The 20635-nt window shown below is 41.3% G+C and overlaps 1 protein-coding gene across 5 annotated transcripts in view; it reads right to left on the bottom strand.

Moving 5' to 3' along the window:
* KCNIP1 (potassium voltage-gated channel interacting protein 1) overlaps positions 1–20635 on the bottom strand; it is a 272184-nt gene that overhangs the window by 34772 nt on the left and 216777 nt on the right. The window contains exon 1 of one of the 5 annotated variants that reach the window (XM_009980119.2): positions 20053–20161. The exons of 3 other annotated variants lie outside the window; for them this stretch is intronic. In XM_009980119.2, coding sequence (XP_009978421.2) covers positions 20053–20161 — 109 coding nt within the window. Of the gene's footprint in view, positions 1–2684; positions 2701–20052; positions 20162–20635 lie in introns of those variants that run through there. One more of the 5 variants, XM_086621321.1, reaches the window with a different exon arrangement.

Raw genomic sequence — 20635 nt, 5'->3', positions numbered from 1 at the left:
CACCATCCTGTTTGGAAACAGTTTGTAAACCAGCATTTGCCATAGAACTATAAGGCAATGCTTGCATCCCCAGCAGGAGTGAATTTGGGAGCAATTTTCCTCCTATAGCAGCAGACAGGATGGCTCACCACCACCTTATGGCAACTCACCTATGCAGAGATTATCAAAAGTACCAATTGTTTTGGTCCAAGCAGGACTGAGGAGTGAAACACCCCTACCAAATGAGCACACTACAGATCACATCCCAATGAGACAGTATCACCCAAAAGAATCACTTCTTCCCATTTCACAGAACTAGTGTTTCAGTCGAGCAGATTGCTGCAAAACGTGAAGCGTAATTAAGCAGAACATAAGTACCAATTAAGCTCTATTTGCACAGAAGGAACTGCTCAAAAAATATTGTTCCAATACACATGCAGATTTTTCATTAGGACATGAGAAACTTGAGTGAAATGCATTTGCTCATGTAAGAAGGCTTTTTGCTGAAATACCAGTATGCAACTGAGGGAGCTGACAGCATCAAACCTCAGCTCATGCTCTGGGAGTGGAGAGCTAGCAGCGGGCACGGGTTATACTTCTGTAGATAGGTTGTTAGAGGGCAGCACCCACATCTCAAGCATTTAAGTGGATCTAATCTTAAGCAATATATGGAAGCAATAAATCGTGCCTGGAGTTCTGGTTCATAAAAAAATGTTAGTGTCTTAATTTCTGGTTTGCACAGAAAGAAGTGAGTCTTCAGAACACCACCATAAGTGGACAGTGCCTGAACCACCCTTCTGCCACCAACATCTCTTTAAATACAGACAACCTACTACTTCCTGACTCAGGAATAGAGCTGCTTTAAGTCTCTATATATTAATTCAAATTCTTCAGCCACATCTTTAATTGCTGTGCTCAAGCATTTTGAACGCAGACAGCTATGAATCACGTACTTGCTTTTATGTGTAGGTACCGCTGCCCAGGACCGAGGGCATTAGCTTGCTGAAACTTCATCCAAATAACTGTCAGCTCCTGATGTTAATGCAAAAAACAAGAAAAACCCATCCAACACACTACGTTCTCTGAAGTTAGTAAGACACCAGTGTGAAAGTAGTAATTCATTTCAAGACACCTAATGGAGATTTCGTTTCCTTACAAGGCATCCTTTCCCCTTTGCCAGGCTGTGCCTAGCCTGTGGTGACGCTCCCCAGAGCAGCTGTTTCAGGGATTAGCTTGGCCACTAATTCCTCCCCGTTGTCCCAGTGGCTCTTCGCCCCTCACCTTCCCCTGTGCTCCCAAGAGTGCCATGAGCCTCCTCCAGGCTGAGGGCAGGCTGTTTCTTGTTTTAATCAGCTCTGAGCCACCCTACAGAGAGGAAGTGATCCAGAGGAGCTTCACACCCTCACTCCTCCTGAGGATGACAAGCACAGGCCAAGCTGCTCTGCCAAGCCTCGTCAATCCACAGCCATGGGTACAGCAGGCAGCTTCAAGTTTTATATGGGGGCAAAGTAAACCTCACTGGAGCGTTTTGATCTGGTTTTAAGTGTGCAGAGAATTCGCAGATCATTTAAAACATCTCCCCTAGGAACGTGATGAAAGTTTTACTAGTAATTACTAAAAAGTTACTGATTTTCATTCAGAAGTGACACGGTAGCACTCAGGGAAGCAAACAGCTTCCAGCTAAGCCTTTCATTCAGTCAGGAGCTCAGCTCTCCCTCCCACTGCTCGGCAGGCTATGGTGGGCTGCTGAAACCCTGCAAGTACCCAGCGAGTTACTCGATGCAGAGAGGGGATCCCTTCTGGAAGGGCCCTTAGCCACCTGCATCCTTCCCAGAGTAAGCAAACAGAAACACATGCACAGTGTGAAGATGAAAAGATTTTTTGCACAGGTTTCTACATTCCACTTGAGAAGCATAAAAATCAGGGAGGACAAAAGACCAGACACGTTGGTACCAAGAAGTAAGCAGTCCATAAAACAGGAGCTAAAACCCAAGCCTGCCACACATACAGTGACAGACTACTCTGCTGTGGTCAATATACCAAACATACCAGTACCATATAGCAAAGCAAGCATAAAACTGGGCTAGACGTCCCTAAACTCCCCCGCAGGAGCCATGCCCCAAACCGTTACAGCCAGGCAGCAAAGCAAACACGTGGGGAGCTGAAACCCCAGCAGGCAAGATAGGACAGTTTCAGGAAACACACAACAGCTTAATAATTTCCAAAACTCAGCCCGGCTAGTGGTGCTGGGATCCTTAACATTTTGTACCTGTGGCAAAACGATAATGGGACAAACAAAACTTGCTCCCATTTTTCTCTGTCTTTATCCTGCTTCTCCTGAAAGGGCAATAGGGGCTGCCACAAGGCTCAACGCTGTAAGACACACCCTGCCTAGGAGGTAGATGCAACCAGCTACATACTTCATCAAGTTGCCATGAAGTCAAAACATGTAATTATTTAAAACTTTACCATGCTGAAGTTAGAAGCTTTAAATTTCACTAATTTATCTAGAGATCTTTCTGCTTCTGAAATACAGTCATTTTCAGACTGGAAGGGGAAGACCACGAGGTTTATGGCTTCCCAGGCTGGGGCCTGGCTTTGATCACCCCTCCTAAAAATACTGGCAAACGCAGATCTGGTCTATTTTCAGAATACCACCAACAGAGGATGATTTGAGGCTAACAAACACAAGAGCTTGTAAACACTGGAGCTGTTCTGGTTGGCAATGTCTTAGGACTTCTGCAGGCAGAAAACAAATTGAGAACATGACCAATGCCAGAAGGCAGATTATTAAATTTTCACGCTGACTCTGATTACTTTCATTTAGAAACACAGATGTGCAACCAGGATGAGGAGATATAGTGCCCATGAGTACTGGAAACAGCTGACAAAACGAGCAAGATTTGGAAACCAGTCACTTAGAGCAAATGCTGCTCACATCTGCGCTTATCAGCTCTTACCAGTGGCTTGATTTCAAAGAAGTCATGAAAACATTTTAATATATTGGGTTTAATAATTCTGATTCTTCCATTCTGGTTTAAGGAAATCACAGAGCAGTTCGCAAACAAGTGAGAAAAAGACAGGAGAGCATTGAGAAGAAGAGTTTTTAAAAAAAAGTCTAGGATTTACCTAGGGAAGCCTAACCCATCTGTGCAGGTGCTCCCTCCTCTTTATTTTAGAGAGAAAGAAACATTTAGCTTGAAATATGTGACTGGAGTGCATGAAGAATAGAGAAGGAAAATTTCTCTTTCTGAATGCTTCAGATTTCATCTTGTAATTTCAATTCCCCTTTTAATAATCTACAAGAAATTTAATAAAGCTTTGGCCTAATCCCAGAATAACAGAAAAATGAGGAGTTAGAGCTTTGCACGTACAAAGACACAGAAAGGCAGCCCCTGCAGCTGGAGTTGGCATGTGCTGCCAGCCCTGCTCCACCCTCCCACCCTGGGGCAGCCATGCCAGCCCAGAGGTGCAGGGACAGGGCACTGCTCCTGAACTTAGGGACAGGTCTGGCACCTTCACCTTCCTCTTCTGCTATTTGTGCCTAAAAAAAAAACCCCACTCACTGTCAGATGAGTACTCAGCCAGAGCAGCGGATGCACGTGCATGCAGAACCGAAGTCAGTGCTGTGGGTACAGCCACAGCCTCTCATCACCCGTGGGCACCGCGAGCAGCTGCTGTTCCTCTCAGTCCTGGTGCTGGATGGAATCATGGACTGCTACAGCGCTCTTGACAGGAAGCATGGTGGACATAAAATGGACAAATGAAATGTTTTACTCTTTCCACGGTGTGAAATCTCATTTTAAAAGAGAAAGGATTAACTGTTTAAGTAGTTAAATTAATTAGGACTTAATTAAGATACATTTGGACATGCATCCTCAATTCGAGGCTCCCATGTGTAGATTTAAGAACCACGGGAGAGAGATTAAGGTAATGTTAATTATGTTCCATTTATATTGACTATTTAAATAGTTATCCCTTTCCCATTATGAGCCTCTAACTCCATTTCTTCAAGAAAAGCAGCCTTACCCTGAAATTCTCAAGGATGTTCTTCAGCCAAAATAAATGTTTCCCCCTACAACTGTAAATTTATTGAAGCCAAGTGAAATGATTCTGGATTTCAAAACACAGCATGTTAGAGTAGCTCTCTTGTGGTTCTTGCAAGTTTTTGAAAATGAGGAGGTGAGCAGGCAAACACAGGCAGGTTAGTTTTTAGACGAGTGATGCTTCGTGTCAGTGAGAAGTGGTTCAGCAACAATGCAAGAAGCTGGCACATCACTCTCATTTTGAGACTTACTAATAACAACATATCCACGATAATCTGGTAAATCAGCGAAAAAAAATGAGCCAAGTTTTAACATCCTATGAGAGCAAAGCCATCTCAAAGACTGCCCTGGGGCCAGCACAGGGATGCATCCTCAAAACCTGGGCAGGCTCTTAGAGAGTTCAAATTATCAGCCTCAGATCACACTCCTCTTGTTCCTCCCACCTGAACGCCCCCTCCTCTTCCCTCCTTCCTACTGCAGATAAAGGCGAATCTCCCGCCGCAGCCGCACAGGTTGCTTTGGGACTGGTCACCAGCTCTCAGGGGCACTGCAAAAGCTGGTACTGCTCAGGGAAACTCAGAGAGTGAGAATAGAAAACACAGCTGATTGCTCTTTACAGACTGTACTAAAAACGACTAAAAATTCTGTTTACCAGATTCCAAACACCTTTTGTGCAATGATGATCTAAGTTATCGTTAATGGCACAAGTCAAAGAACTTTATTTTTTTAACCTGCCCATGTCTCTAAAATGAATGCTGTTTTCACGCTACTGAATTCCTATAATTTAAAGATGCATAGAGAGGGAAAAAAACCACCAACAAAAAATCTGACTTATTTTCCTTTCTGCTGCAATGAGAAACCACGTTTGTTTTATAAAAAAAATTTACCACCATTATTTATTAGCAGGCAGAAAGCTTCTGGGTATAATAAAAATTTGGTACGTGAAGCTACAACTGCCTGAGGAGAGGGGGAATGAACTCTAACGAAGCTGGTTTAAAAGCTTCATAATATCACTTTAAAAATACCAAGAAGAAGGGGGTAGAAGCAAGAGGAAAAAGAAAGATTTTTTTTTTTTTTTTAGTAAATCACAAAACATTATCTGTTCTTTCTGATAAATTCTCACATAAAAACAAAAGACAAGTTTTCTTTTTGTCTTTATATTTAAGATAAATACCTGGAAGGAGAATTTTCTTCTCCACATACACTGATACTGCAGCTCTCCACAAGCAGCAGTTTTGTCTGATGAGGCTTTCTTCCTGAGCAGCAGATTTTTTTATTCCTAGTTTTTTGGTGGTCACCACACAGGTGCATGGTCAGCTCTTTAAACACAACTAACCTCCCAGTTACTTGCTCCTTGGAGATACAAGGAGTCCAGCTCACAAGGCTTCACTCAGGAAAATAATTGCAGTAACATCTAGAAATGGAGTCACTTCCGTTTGCAATGCAGTGGTGGGGCTGAAGAAACAAAACACGCTGAGAAATTCAGTTATGGGGAAACTGTACAGTCACTCTTACACTCAACCCCGCAGCACAAAGAGCTGAGCGCAGGGCACGTCTCTCGCCCAGCAGAGTAAGGTAGGCACTGATGCCATTTCCCTTACTAAGGTGTTACAAGTCCTTACTGTGTCCATTTTCTTTTAGATACCCGGCTGTGTTTAGTTTTTGTGGGTACTTTGGTCATCTTTAGCATTTGGTAAACAGCTTTGGTGCAAGTAATAGATACGTATTGCAAGTCCTCAGTGCAGCACCTATACAGCTATGAAATATTCTAGAAAGATTTACAGCACTCGGATTCAGTGACATGATAAAGGAAGAACTTTTTCACTTGATTAAGAAAAATTGTTTCACATGCTGAACTGCTCACGAATGGTACATGCCTGTAAGCTCAGACCTTTCTATTGCCTTGTCAGACAGGCTCTGCAGGCAGATCTTGCTCTGCAGCCCTGTACCGTGATGCGCCCAGCCTGCTACGCGGCCTCAAGGAGCAGGGAAACCCCGGCACAACGTTATTCATCTTGACTTTTTTAATGGATAAAATTCAAGTCACAGTATATTTATAACTATTACTATAGGACGTAACTCAGACTCAACAAACTGCTGGTTTCTTGTTTGGCTACTCAGCAGAGCACCAGAGCTTTGCATTATTGAACTCGCCTGTAGGATCACCTTCTATGATGGAAAGATAAGCTGCCAGACTTCACCCTGAAATGAATCTGCACAGCTGAGTTATAAATTAATAACCAAAATTAACTAGATGGGATCTCTGTGGTTTTATATTTTTATTCCTGCAGTAGTTTTTCTCCTTCGCTCTTTCCCTATGGAAAACTGCTCAAGTTCACAGCACATAAATAATGAAGTATGGACCCTGTATACGAACTTCGGCAACATCCCAGCTGATAAAGCTGCCAGTAAAGTATTCAAAGTACAGGTAGGCTTAGGGAAAAGAAAAAAAATAACAAAAATTACTATATCGCGATGAATCTTGGTGCATGATACTATAGGACAATACAATGCTTATGTGGCAAGCAGGACTGTATTTAGATTATTGTTGCAAATGACATCCATTAATCACCATGATCAGCCTGGATCCAAACACTCTCCAAGACAGACTGCATTTAATTTCCTAATTCTTCATTATAATTAATATTAGATATTTGGATTTATTCCACCATGCAGCCCAGATGTGACGACTGACACAGACAGAAATAGCCCAAATACGTCACATAGTACCCATGTGAAACGTTACATGCTTTGCCAAGCAAGATACTAGATAAGTCTCTAGGAAAGGGGCAAACATCATTTGTAGCTGTTTCGGTTAGAATTTTTTCCCCAGAATCTAAAAGGACGAAACACAAATCATGGACTCTAGAGATTGTTAGAAGCGTGGAGAACAACCTCAAACCATACAGATGGAAACGTCATGAGAGTGCTTTGCACTTTTCCTTTTGCTCCCTCTGTATCCCATATCCTTGACTGAACTAAGCCAAATCCTTCCTCCAAGACTCCATATTAAACAAGAAGTCTTCATGTTAAACTACTTCAATCAAACAGCATTCAAAAAGATATATTAATGCTTAAGTCAGCTACTTTACGTTCTTTAAACTTGTACAGCTCCTAATAGAACAGATGGCACAGGGCTCCACTCGACTTCGTGCTGTGCGCTGGAATCCTCACAATGCTTGGAGCGAAGGTGGCAGAACCTGCACCCCACTTACACTTTTTACAAGGCTAATTATGTGGCTTCAGTTGCTGCTCTCCTTCAGGAGGCCAAGCCAAGCTGCTTGCTGCTTCTTGGAGGAAAAAGTTGTTTTCTCTCACAACAATGAAAGAGAAACCTGTGGTGGATGGCTACATGAAGCTCATCTTTGACACAGGAAATCCTGCAGATGAAAAGCTTTTGAGGTGGGACAGTACTTCAAGACAATATTCTACATGTCTGCTCACCTTCCTCTTACCCACATACTCACTTTGGCCAGTGGTGCACAAGCAGTTTGCAGCCCTTGTGATTATTTTCTGAAACTGATCCTGTTCTTTTCTATCTCAGTATTCTATGGGCAGGTTTATGGTTGAGAAAGCTGTAGAATTTGAAAATAAACAGCTGGATAGCTTTGTCCAAACTTTACTACATAGGGTCGGATGCAGCTCGGTTATGACCAGCACTACCCCAGCTGATGCTCCCTGGCACTTCTTTCAACAGAAAATGGGAATTTATGAGGGACAGAGAGAGAGCTCAAAGGGACAGGTACTCTTCTCACCAACGTAAACCAGAACCCAAGCAGAACTCAGAGGACTTCAGCTAAAGCCAATGAAATGCAAAGCAGGTTTTAAACTAAGACCACATCATTTTACATGTATCTAGTGACACTGTGATTCCTATCGTGGTTGTCTGAAAGGCAGCAAAATGGCAAGTTGGTATTCCGACACAGGAATTCCCTCTTCTTGGGGTGCAGCACTGTTCACTGCTCTCACCGTTCTGGACCTGAACGGAGAGGACACGTGGAATTCAAGAGGGACGAAGTCTCTGTGTGTACTCTGTGTTTCAAAGTTGTTCTGTAGTCCACAAACGCAGAGCGTTGCATACAGAATCCATTTTCTATGCTATTAACCATCTTAGAAAGTTTCTAATGGTGATAATATTGCAGAATGCTTTGATTTCATTCTGAAGGAGGTATCATTTCAGGGTTGGTAAAATAAATGTCTTTTGGCATCTTCCAGACAGCTAATTGGTATACATAAATGATTTAAATTATTACAGAGTTGTGGGGAGATGAATTAAGTTTTCAGCAAAAGCAGATGAAAATGGAGGAGGGGTCTGGAAGAACAGATACACACTTGGTTGGCCACAAGTAGTCTCTACTAACATTATCACACCCTGCTAGAGAACATACTAAGATTTTCAATTGTTTACACATTAACCTGCAACTAAACACTAGCTGCTTTTGTGCTGCATATACCCAACCTGCAGAGCTGCCATGCTTCCCCCAAACTCCATTATGTATCAAGTCCACAAGGAAGGCTTGAATTATTGTCTTGCAGCTCAGTATAAATGTAAAAACACATTTGACACCAACAGAATTTAAGAACTTCTGTCTGAAAAGTATGACATTGCAAGCCTTGCACAGATAAGATCCTTTCTATTTTTTTACTGTTGCTTCTGTAAAACTGTTGATGCAAGGGAAAGAAAAAGTAAATAGAGCTCTGAGATAATGTAACTGGTGACAAAATAATCAAACTGATAGTCATTATCAAAGTATTAAACCTCCAGAATAAGATGAAAAGAAAATTAAAGTAAGCTCCATTCTGGCTTCATACAAATAATTGCTTGCTAAAGGCATTCAGGGAAAGAGGTTGGAATCGAAATTTGTCTTCATTACCCAGATTTCACTGATGGGACTGACTTCATGGCAACCAGCCAGCAGGACAGTGGCCAGACAGGATTAAAACCCAGCTCTTTTCAAGCCTTGCCCTGAATAAGACAGCATTTCTAGTTAAATGCCCCACTAGAAGGTGGGTAAACACCATAAACAGCTGAAGCAGATATATTCTGCTAGTTGGTTTGGATTTCTAGATTGGATAAAAACTCTTTCAGTATTCCCTCAGTGAGAGACTTCTCGTGCTACTCCAATGCCCGCTGCACGGGAGGAAGTCACCACATTAGATATAATAAACAGAACACAGTATTGCACCATCAGCACACGCACCAAGCTACCTCCAAAAGCGCACCGTAACGAGATCAGTGCATTGTTGTGGGATCCTCTGAGGTGTACAAGCAGTTACTGAACTGAAAGGAAGAGAAAAATGGCATCACTCTGCCAGGGTTTGTGTGTTGCAAAACCTGAAGGCACCTGAAGCAGCTGAGAGAGCTGGAAGGATCAACAGAGATACCTGAATTCCTTCCAAACAAAACCGGCTGCCATTTCAACCCCCTCAGAAATATTCGGAAGTCTTCTCCAAAGCCAAGTCTGCCCAAAGGAGTTTTGCAAGAGGCCATTTTGACAGATTTAGTGTCACAAGGTGGCTTCCTTAGAAAGCTTGCCCTTACACTGGTGCTTTCCATCCACTCCAGCAACAGCCCACCACTTCCTCATCATCTTCACCAAAGGATGGCCCCTTTCAGGAGTAGCTCAAAACTCAGATGTCCATTCTAATCCCCTGCAATGTGACAAGCTCTCACTGCAAGGAAATGAAACCTCTCAGCATCAAGATAGACTTTGCTCTTCATTTAAAAAAAGTCTTCAACTTGTGCCTCTAACTTGCTGATACATTTTAATTAAATTTATCTGCAAAGATGTGCTTCACAGATGATTGTATCTATCCCCCTGAGGATTACTAGATGAGGACAATTAGCGGTTGGACTGGATCCTTCACATCTGTTGACACTATAACTTTCCTGCTGTGATATATTTGAAAGGAAAAAAAATATTCCTGTGAAAGTGAAATCCCTCCAGATTATACTTAAAAACTCTGTTTTAACTTTCAGAAGGTTGAGGTTTTTTTATTACATTGCTTTGGAAACACTTTCCCTGTGAAACAAAGGAACCTGCATGGGACTGATGCACAATCCTGCCTGAATCCCCGATCATCCAACTGCTCTTCCATCCCAAAATACATCAGAGAAAGGTCTTGAAGGTGAAGAGACAATAAACAGCAAGAGAAGAGAAGAGCAGGCTTGTCAAGCGCACCCAGTTTGATCTGTACCGATCAATCACAGACACTGACATCTGCCAAGCAGCCTGACAAGTGGCTCAGTAGCATTGGGGAATCTCCAGCTTCTGCAGCCAGCACTTCCAAGGGTTATCAATTAAGAATGGCTTCAACAAACTCTCAGAAACAAGCTTTGCACAAGGACAAACTCATCTTCAATGATGTCATTCAGTTTAGAAAACACTGTGCATTTAGTTTTCTTAACCCACACTAGCTTTTCCTTCAAACAAGCATCTGCTTTGCAGGCACTACATGCACCAAAGTCTCCACCCTTCTCCACGGTGACTACATTCACCCCCGCTGCAATCTGATACGACGTGGATTCACACTTGCAAGCGCATCGTATGGCATCAAATCCCGCCTCGTGCATGCCGTGTTTCTGAAGCAGAGGGGCTACCTGGAGCTTGCTATTTTGCAAGGCGGATTTGATGCAGCATGTTACAGTTCACAGTCTCTCTTGCAGCTCTGGAAAACAGGTAAAGCACAAGATCCTTCTCTTCAGAAATGTGCTACAACAGAAAAAAAAAAAAAAGAAAGAAAAAAGCAGCCAAACAAAAATCCTTGCAACAACACTGAAGATACTGCATAAAACTTGAATTCTTGTTAATTTCTTTTAAAATAGTCTACAAAATAGTAACTTCTTCTAACATCCTCCTACCCAGCAGATAAAGCGATGGATTTAGGGAGAGAGGCAAGATGCAAAGAAAGATATGAAAATAGGTACAAAACTCATGTAGTATTGTATTTTTATATACATGGGGAATTAAAAGAAGCACAGAAATAATGGAATTATGGTGTGTGATATGTTAAAAGTTTTGCTGTGGTATATTGGTATATTTTTGCATGCCTACTATGTTTTTTAAAAAAAGGCCCAAGTAGTCCCCTTTGAAGTTATGCTCAGTAAAATGGCTAATTAGGACAGTTATCTGGCTGATTCATCACAATCACACAGGTCTGCACTTTTCAAACCATTAACAAACTTCTAAGTCAGCTCAACACCTAAGTTCTTCAAACAGTAACACACAAAGCACAATAAGCACTTCTGTTTCACAGAGTAGTTTACCTTTTATGTCACCCTCCAGCACTCTATCCCACTGAAAACACATCCCTGTCTTCTCTTGGCCATTTGCTGCAAAAGTTCTGTACTTTCAGGCGTGCTCTCTCCTCCAAAACACTGACATGCACTCTGCTGTGCTTCAGTTTTCTGTTTATGGCACATATGCTGATTTATTAAAACGTGGTTTGTGCTTTCAAAAGGAGGTGGTTGTTGTTCTGTTTTCCCACAGTCTTACTTCTCTCCTATATCTTGCACCACTACACCCTGATACACCCTCTTCACCAGAATATGAAAATTTAAACAGCATTACTTAACCTCTCTGCTGCCAGAGGTAAGTATCATGCAGATCTACTTTTTTCTGCCATGCTTTCTTTTGAGGAAGGGTCTGGTGATGCTGAGATGCTTTCTGAAGAGGAAGGCTTGCCATGCTGCACGTGGAATGACTATTGCACAAATGGACTAAATGTAAAATCCACATGTATTCAACCAGAACTGTTAAAGCTGAAGGGAAAAGACATGTGGGTCTGAAGCCACGAAGACGACAAGCATTTCACCAGAAGCACAAACAGGAATACACTTTGCCAGCCATGTGAAATAGTCCCTCTGCTGTGCTCAGTGGCAGTTAGGTCACAGCTTCGAGGAAGACGTGCACTAACAACAAATACTTCAGGTAAGAATAATGAAAATGACCAGAGGCTAAATGACTTAAACAAGGAAAGACCAAGAGTTATTTAGACTAGCGAAGAACCACCTGAAAGAACATCACACTCTCTACAAGGCTTGTACAAAGACAGAAGAAATCATTTGTTCTCCATGTCCATTAGCAGACTGAAGGCAAAATAATATTTGTAATGAGCTTGTCATGCTGACACCGACAGGTACAACCCTACTTTGAGACAGGAGTCTAGATTAGAGGACCTCTTCACCTTCCACATCTACTTTCCTACAATTTTATGAAGCATTTCCATATATTCCATATATTTTTCCCGTAAGACCTTTTTTTCCCCTCAAAACAACAGTTAAGCTACAGCTTTGGCTCTGACCAAGTGAGTATAACGCCTCAAACAGACTTCCAGTATTGTGCAAGTTACAAGGTGCTTGTGGGATACTTGTACCTACTGATGCTCACCTTGAATTTGGAAAGTAAATGCTTTTAAGTAACTGAATTGATTGTTATATCTCACTCAAGGAATTTGTTAGAAAACAACTACAAAAGTTCCAAAGTTTCAGCATTATTGAATATCCCTGAAGAAAGACTTTTTTACTGAATTGTTGCAAAATGTTAACTGTTTTCTAACCAGCTCTTCCTTCCATACTAATTTATGCAAAGAAGTCGCTAGTCTCTAATTCAGGATCAGTACCACAGTTTGTTGTTTCACTCTCCCTTCCCCTCTGGCAAAAGACAGAAAATGCAATACCGTCACTTGAGAATTATGAAAATATGATCCTGTCTGTAGAAGTGTTACAGGTTTTAGCAGTAGCCTTAGTATTCTTTTTTATAAAGATCAATATCTGCCGGTTTGGTTTAGGAGACATGGTTATCTGCCACTTTCCACTTCTAAGTACTTAACTCTCTCCTCTACAGTAACAGAGGGATAACGTAAGCATTAACGGAGCCAGAAAAGGGGTGTTGCATTAATTCTACCTTTTAAAAATAAATAAATAAAAACAAGCCTCTGATAGCTTAAGCAGGAAGGCGCTAATCCAAGTAAGCAAGGAGACACTAAACACTTGCAGGGAAGTCTTTGGACTAGACTATGTGCTAAAGATAAGTAAATGTCCAAGAAAGTCTACATGGGAAAGATGGCCAGCTAGCAACATTGATGTTACCTTTTTTATACATGAAGTTTGTGTTAGTCTTGCTTAAACACAGAAATTCAAGTAAGGAAAAAGAGCAGGTTTTAGTACTAAGCTGGGAGGGTGGGATTGTCCTGAGGCAGAGAGACTAAAACAGCAGAACTTCAGGTCTGGTCACAAGTTCTGTAAAACAGTGACATTTATAACTTTTTACTAAAAAGCAGAGGGACATTAACATGACTAAGTGCAGAAGACAGTGCAGCGTTTCGGATGAACAGAGCCAGTCAACACAGCTTTGCTCCTTGAAGGACGGTACCCTGCTGTCATACGGACACTGGGTTTGAGAGCTCCACAACCCTGATGACACTGCCAGGGGGCTGAGGGACAAAACTCTACAAGAGTGCAAAAGGAGGCAAAACAGCAGCTGCAGCAGCAATGGAAAGAGCGAACGTATCTAGATTAAATCTGAAAGGCAAGGAAGTAATTTGGTAAGCCACAAGGAAAGCAAAAATTGGTATGTACATGTACAAATGTGGCAGTCTTACACAGACACAAGACGACACAGGACAGAGCTGTGGCACATGGGAAGCTTTACTACAATGTGAATGTAAATGGATAAGAAATTGCTATTTCAAGAAAAAGGTTAACAGTAGAGCAACTACGATAAACACCAAACTATACACAGTGGAGTAGTGCAATATGCTTTGGTAAACACACAGCCATGAGTAACTACAGCTGCTATCTGAACCCCTCCATAGATGCAGAGGGTGAGGCGAATGCCTGCTGCTGAAACAAACCCCTTCTAGTTAAAAAGCCCGACTTGTCTGTCTGAAAGAGTACCGGACACTAAAAGCTTCAGTGTTAAGACAGCAATGGCATGAACATCTCAAATTAAGTTCCTCAGGGAGTGGAATGACTGCAATTAATCCATAGTGTCAAAACCTCTCCTGCTCCTTAGCGGAGCTGAAGCTGAGAGAAAAGCCACAGAACATTAGAAGTGGCTGTCAGAAGCTAATCTAGAGAGACTCCTTAAGCTCTAGCAAATGCCACCAGGCCTGGGCAATGAGAAGATGATGTGCAGCAAACAGAATTCACTTCATCCCCAACTGGGAGCCAACAGCTCAGGCTGTATCAAGGCTACTAATCTTCAGGAGCTTCTGCAACAGACCGTACAACGAAGCCTAGGGGAATGAGAGAGGAAGCCCTGAAAGCCAAAATTGCTGCCACAAATTCAGAGATTTCATTACAGGAAACCTGTAATAATTAGTTGGAATAACTTTTTAAAAGCTAAATATAAATAGATTATAAATGCAGAATATTATAGAAATTATTAGAGGCAGAATTGTTTAATTTGCATTGTATTTCTCAGCTTGTCTGACTGAGCAGGACTGATATTCAAGGTAGGAAAGTGTCATACTACAAAATAGTGCAGAAAAAATTGAGAAATAAAATTGCAAGCAGCATCATCAGCCAGTAACTGTCATCAGGTACACTATTTATTTAACAAAAAAATGGCAATTAGTGTTTGTGGGGAAGACAAAAGAGAAACTGCATCAAGGATACCAACAGAAATGATCCTACAGCAAGAGTAACCTACAGCAAGAGGAGGGTGCAGTGCACAGGCTCAGGTGCCTGCTACCCCGTGCTTCAGAGAAGATGTACTGCAATTACAGATTGCATTTTTATAACACCTCTCATTTGAGCCCTTTGAAGAATATGAATAATAGTTACTCTTATCTTCCCTATGAGGTAAAAAATAATTGCAAGAATATAACAAATAGAAGAATTAGCATAGTGGGGAAAGGAACGGGGGTCTTATATTTGTGTACTGGTCCAACCTCTGCCAGCACTAACACTACTGATGCACTTCAGAAGTGCCTCCCAGCACAGCATCCTGCACACAGGCTGCCCACGCTGCTTCATGGGGGCTGGAGGTACTCCTGGCTGATGGCGGAGGCTCACATCAGCTCTGGGGTGGCAGAAAGATAACACGTGATCTCTGCCTCAGATGAAGAAAAATCCGTACAAGTGTCAGAATAATTGAAAAGAAACCACTGGCAAGGATGTAAAGAAACATGCTGATTCAGCTCTAATACAGCCTCTGCAGCATGCAGCATTAATAGGCTGAAACCAGCATTTTCAGTCTCTGTTACCTCATAGCTGAGCACCTTCACAAGGGATACCCTGGAGAAGAAAGAGATCCCAGTTTTCAGTCTGCTCCAACCTCTCCCCTCTTTCCCTGTCTCTAAAGTGGGTTTGAAGTTCCCATCCGAAGCTAGAGGAAAGAACAAGCTCTCACAAGAGTTTTATATAAGAATATCCCTATTCCACATTTGGATTAATTAATACCTTATTAAATGATGAGAACAAGCCAGAATATACATCTCATTGCAGGTCAGCTAGTATCTGTAGCAGCTGGGCAATAAAAATCTTCGTAGAGCTGGACTCAGGGTGCCTGAGCAGGAACCCTGGTCTGCCCCATGTGCAGAACTGGTCTCCTCTTCGGAGACTTTAACTTTTACATACTGCTACTTAAAACTATGCAGTACCTCATGAATCAAATCAAAATGAGGTATGATTTGTCTTAGGTTACTCCCGGCCCCAGTACTTGCAAGAGTACCACAGGTGATAATAATACAAGGTGACCAGTTACCAGATAATAAATCCTGTCTCTTATCTTAGGATTTGACATCAGGGACCTGAACTCAGGCAGAGTTCCTGCTTCAGGATTCAGCTGGTTTTGTTTCGAACTCAGCTGCGGGCAAGCAAAGGCACTGTGAGAAACAGGCCTGTAGGTTTGAGGTCTTGATTACTTTGAGGGTTACGTGACACAACAGTAAATGTCTATCTCCTCTCTCCAAAATAACATCACATGCTGGAGACATAGCATGAAAACAGGTGCACTGAGAAAGACTTGGAAGTACTTATTCTAGTGAAGTTACAGGGAGCTGGCTTTAAGACCCTCATCTCTGTTGGCAATCATATTAAAACTGTATCGGTGGCAACTGAAATCTAGCACTTGGCAGTATATTTTTGACATACTCTTGAACTATGTAGACACGTACAGAACAACCCAAGAACGTACAAGAAAGATGGGGAGAGGCTGTTCAGGAGGGCCTGTTGTGATAGGACAAGGGGTAATGGTTTTAAAATAGAGGGAGGTAGATTCAGATTGGATATTAGGAAAAATTTTTTTACCATGAGAGTTGTAGAACACTGGAACAGGTTGCCCAGAGAGGTGGTGGATGCTCCATCCCTGGAGACATTCAAGGCCAGGTTGGACGAGGCCCTGAGCAACCTGATCTAGTTGGAGATATCCCTGTTCCTTGCAGGGGGGTTGGACTAGATGACCTTAGAAGGTCCCTTCCAGCCCTAACCATTCTATGATTCTATAACCCCTGAAGCACCTGAGATAGCTAATTTGTAAAATTTATTCAATCAAGAAAAATATTTGAGAATCTGCTTCTAATCTTCTGTCATAAAACAAGTGGCTACAACTAAGGAAAGCAGTCTTTCCCGCATCAAAAAGCTAAATCCTTGACAACATTCTTGGTATTTTCAGAGTTTTGTACTCTGACATAGGTATTACTGAATCGATACTGAACTTGTCCAAAAGCACAATTCATACTTGCTCTACATCTCTCTAACTTGAAGAAATCTGATTTATGAATGCCTGACGGGTACCTGGAGGATGAACGGATGGATGTTATACAAAGAAGACGAGTCAAAGCCAAACTCCTAAAACGAACGTACAGCCAGAATTTACTCTCGCTTGACAGAGGCTTTTGGTCTCCAACTGTAAGTTAGCACAAGGTTTCACCAGATGTTTCCCCAAACTATATGCAATACATGTCATTGTTTGCGGATGCATTGTTACACTACAGGAAACCAATCTCCAGCTGTTGGCCCACTCCTTTGGATGTGGTTGTGTGTAGCTCTTAGGAGCTGGGAACTAACTTCCGCGACTGCAGCAGCTCTGTCAAAGTGCAGAATGGCAGCGAGAACACAGTCAACAAACACCAAACCCCAAAAGATGGAACAGTGGAGAGGCATAAGGCAACAAGGCATCAACATTTTCTCTATCTATTAGGGTCACAAAAAACGGCCCCATGCTTTGCAAAACTTTTCTGTTTAGTTACACTAGCTTTGCCTCTTAACTGTATCTAGACACTACCCTCTCCCCTACCCCCTCTTAGTTTTAAGCAAATGAGAATGTTTTAATGAAGAATTCAGAACACAAACAGCCCAACTGGCAAAGGTCTGATCTTACTGGAGCTATGCTGAGTGGCTGAGTTTTAGGGGATCATTTCACATAGACTTGCTCCACCTGCATTTCAAGTGGAACAAAAGAAATAATTTTAAAAAAATCTCCTATTGGTTAAGTATTTTATTAAAAAATACTCAACGGTTTTAGGTTGTACTTGGCGATTTAACTGCCCCTGGTGTCTCTGCTTTCAGTCATTTCCAGTTAAGCAGCTGAGTGAGCTAAGAGCAAGAACAGGAACCTCTGGAACATAACTAGCAGAGAAGGTGGAACCGAACACACATGCATTCGGCTACAGCATATTCAAAACTTTCACATTTTCCAAATTACTGTCTGCGCTCTTTCCCTCTCCATAATTATTGCTTCTTACATTAGACTAGACTAATAAAGAATCAGCACTCAGGTTTTTTGTGGTTTTCTTTCCCCCCCCCCCTTTCTTTAAACAAGACAAAGGAACACTGTTTAAGTATGTCTGATTCATCTACAGGAGACAGTAATTCTAGTTCTAAAAAGAAATAAGAATATAGCCAATTTCAGTGTCTTATTTTAGTGTTATTACACACATCCCTGAGAAAGCACATGGAATTTCTAGATGCTTATAAATAAAAAGTGGTGATCATTTCTAGTGAATATAAAGATGTTAGAAATATTTATGTTGCAAAATAAGCACCCTCTGTACCTTTCCCACCGCTGCCACCTAGCTCAAAGAAAACAGTTTAATGCCACCTTTAAAGATTTCCAAGTGACTGAAATCTGCATTGCACTACATTAATGTACTGCAGGTGGCCATTAATGTTACTATTTAAAAGTATCAAGTAATTCTTCGCACAGGTACAGTCAGAAGGGAAAACACAAACTCCTATAATTTAATGAGACCCAAACAAATATATCTTCGTCTCCAAGAGAACTATTTTGCAACCAAAAAAAAGAATTTCCACAAAAATTATCTAAAGTTCAAAAGGCTTATCGTATCATGCACCTATACCCTGGCAGGCGATCCATCAGCAATGAGGAACTACGTGTATCAGTAATTCTGAGAGCGTTCCCTTACAAAGAGTTAAAAGAAAATGCTACACCCTTCTACACTTGTACAGAGTGAGTGATTATTGACCGATGATCGCAAACAAAATCCAGCCAGAGCTGTGCAGTGAGTACCAGTTGGGACTATTTGCTCACTTTTGCTTGTCTCACCTTTGAACGGACTACTTTCTCACCTGTCATATATTTGACTTTGCTGGGGAAACAATGGGGAGACTCTCTGGGGAAAGCAATTGCTTTGAAAAGAGCAGGCGTTGGAATTACAGTCATTAGATCTGGAAAGAAGGTATAACATTTTCTTGCAGTTAAGCAGGTAGCAATGCAGTTGCCTCAGGATTTGACTTGACAGCTTATTTTTAAGGTGAGCACTTCTGTTGTCATTATTTGAAATTAGTTGTCATTGTCAGGTATCTTAATTTATTTGTAATTATATAATTGAACTCCAGTGACATTCTAGGAGTAAACTAAAAGCTCCCATGATATTAATTTTGTAATAAGGAATATCAAAATTCATGTAATGACAAATACATGCCAATTTATCTTTTAGTCTAAATAAAAGAACTCTTATTTAGGCCAGCTTTTGTATTTTTTCCTAATCCTGCAGGAGGATTTCTAGGATTATATGAGAGCACCGATTTTACAGTAGCAAGGTTAAAATTCCAGCTGCTTTTCTTGCTTTTAATATTATCCAGTAAAACATATTTAATATATAAATTTCCTCTACTTTTATTCAATCTTTCGTCAGCCTTAGCTAACCCATATTTGAAAGTTAATATCTGAATAAAACGTTTATGCTAATACTTTATCATTGCTATTTCCTTTGCTAGATAAAATTGGCACAGTTAGTGATTGAAGCAAGAATACACTCAGTGACTTGGGGGTTCCTTAGTTTTGCGGGTTTTTTTTCCTCTTTTTTTTTTAAATAATCAATTTGTTTCATCAAGAAGTTACTTTCTTTCACAATTCAGTGATATCTACATCCCTTTATGAACACATAATTTGATCACCAAAGTTCACTTAATGGTTGAAACACATACGCTTTACTCAGCCAGGAAAATCTTTAAGGAAAAAAGAGTTCATTACATTGGTAAGATGAAGAGAGACCAAATCTTTAGTTCAATATGTGAAAACAGAAATATTTCTCCCTAGGTTATTTTGCTTCTGGTTACTTTTCTGAAGTGTCTGGAACAGCAAATACAGAGAAGTTTTATTGACATTCATTCTATCACATCTTTAATCTGCAAACGTCACAACAGAATTGTTTTAGGAAGACATATGAAATCATGCACCTAATTATCAGCTGTGCTTCTATTATCCCAGGAGAGACTTTCCTTTTTCCAGGTTGGTACTAATATATTTTCAAGAGAGAAAAAGCATTAACAATAAGAAAAATTAATTTCAAAAATGGATAAAGTAATACACAAGACAAAAGCCCACAGATTCAGATTCTCTGGCTATGGTAATACACCAAAGCAAACAAAAGTCCTCAATAAAGCATAATTCCCTCTTTGCAGCCTCTGTGATTCTTGATGAAGACACTATTATGAACCAGCGCACTGACAGACAACACTTTCCTTCCCACAGCCTAGCTGCTACTCACAGTGGCTTTACTGAAACAGATTTAAACAAAAGTAAACAGGAGCTGGAAAACTTGGAAGTTTTCTTACCATCTGACAAGTCAATTAGCCCGAGGTAGTGCAAAAGTTTCAGGGAGGAGCACACCACCACCACAATCCCTAAAGTCTGGAGCCCCTCCGACTCGCCTTTAGTCCACATCCTTTAAGGCACCACACAGGAACCTACTGGTGTGCCTGCAGACCACTGGCAGACATCTAAAGCTGAGAAACCCTCGGAAGCTTTTCTTCCTGCTGCTCAGCTCAGTGTACAGCACGTTTCCCTCTCCCCCTCTCTCATTCTCACACTCTGTTTCTCAGTCTCTCCCCCTATTTCTAGTTCTCCTCTTCCCCCCGCCTCACTTGTTCCCCCCCTCCCTCCTTTTTTTTAAAAAAAATTGCAACTTCTGCATTTAACCAAAATCTAAGGTTTTTTTTTTTCACTTCAGGGTAATTCTCTCAAGAGTTTACTCTGCCCCTGAACAACTTAGCACCGTGCTGCTAACCTCGGCAACATCTCACACATTCTTTTTTTATTTTTTTCAAATTATCTGTGATACCAGTCAATTTTTGCATTTCGGATTTTCTCAGTAATCCTGCCAATGCAGATGCTTTTTGTCAACACCTCTTCTGTACT

Source organism: Tauraco erythrolophus, chromosome 16, assembly GCF_009769465.1.
Source record: "Tauraco erythrolophus isolate bTauEry1 chromosome 16, bTauEry1.pri, whole genome shotgun sequence".
In the NCBI taxonomy this organism is placed as follows: domain Eukaryota; kingdom Metazoa; phylum Chordata; class Aves; order Musophagiformes; family Musophagidae; genus Tauraco; species Tauraco erythrolophus.
The sequence above is the reverse complement of the archived record's forward strand: the minus strand, read 5'-3'. Positions and strand labels throughout refer to the sequence as shown.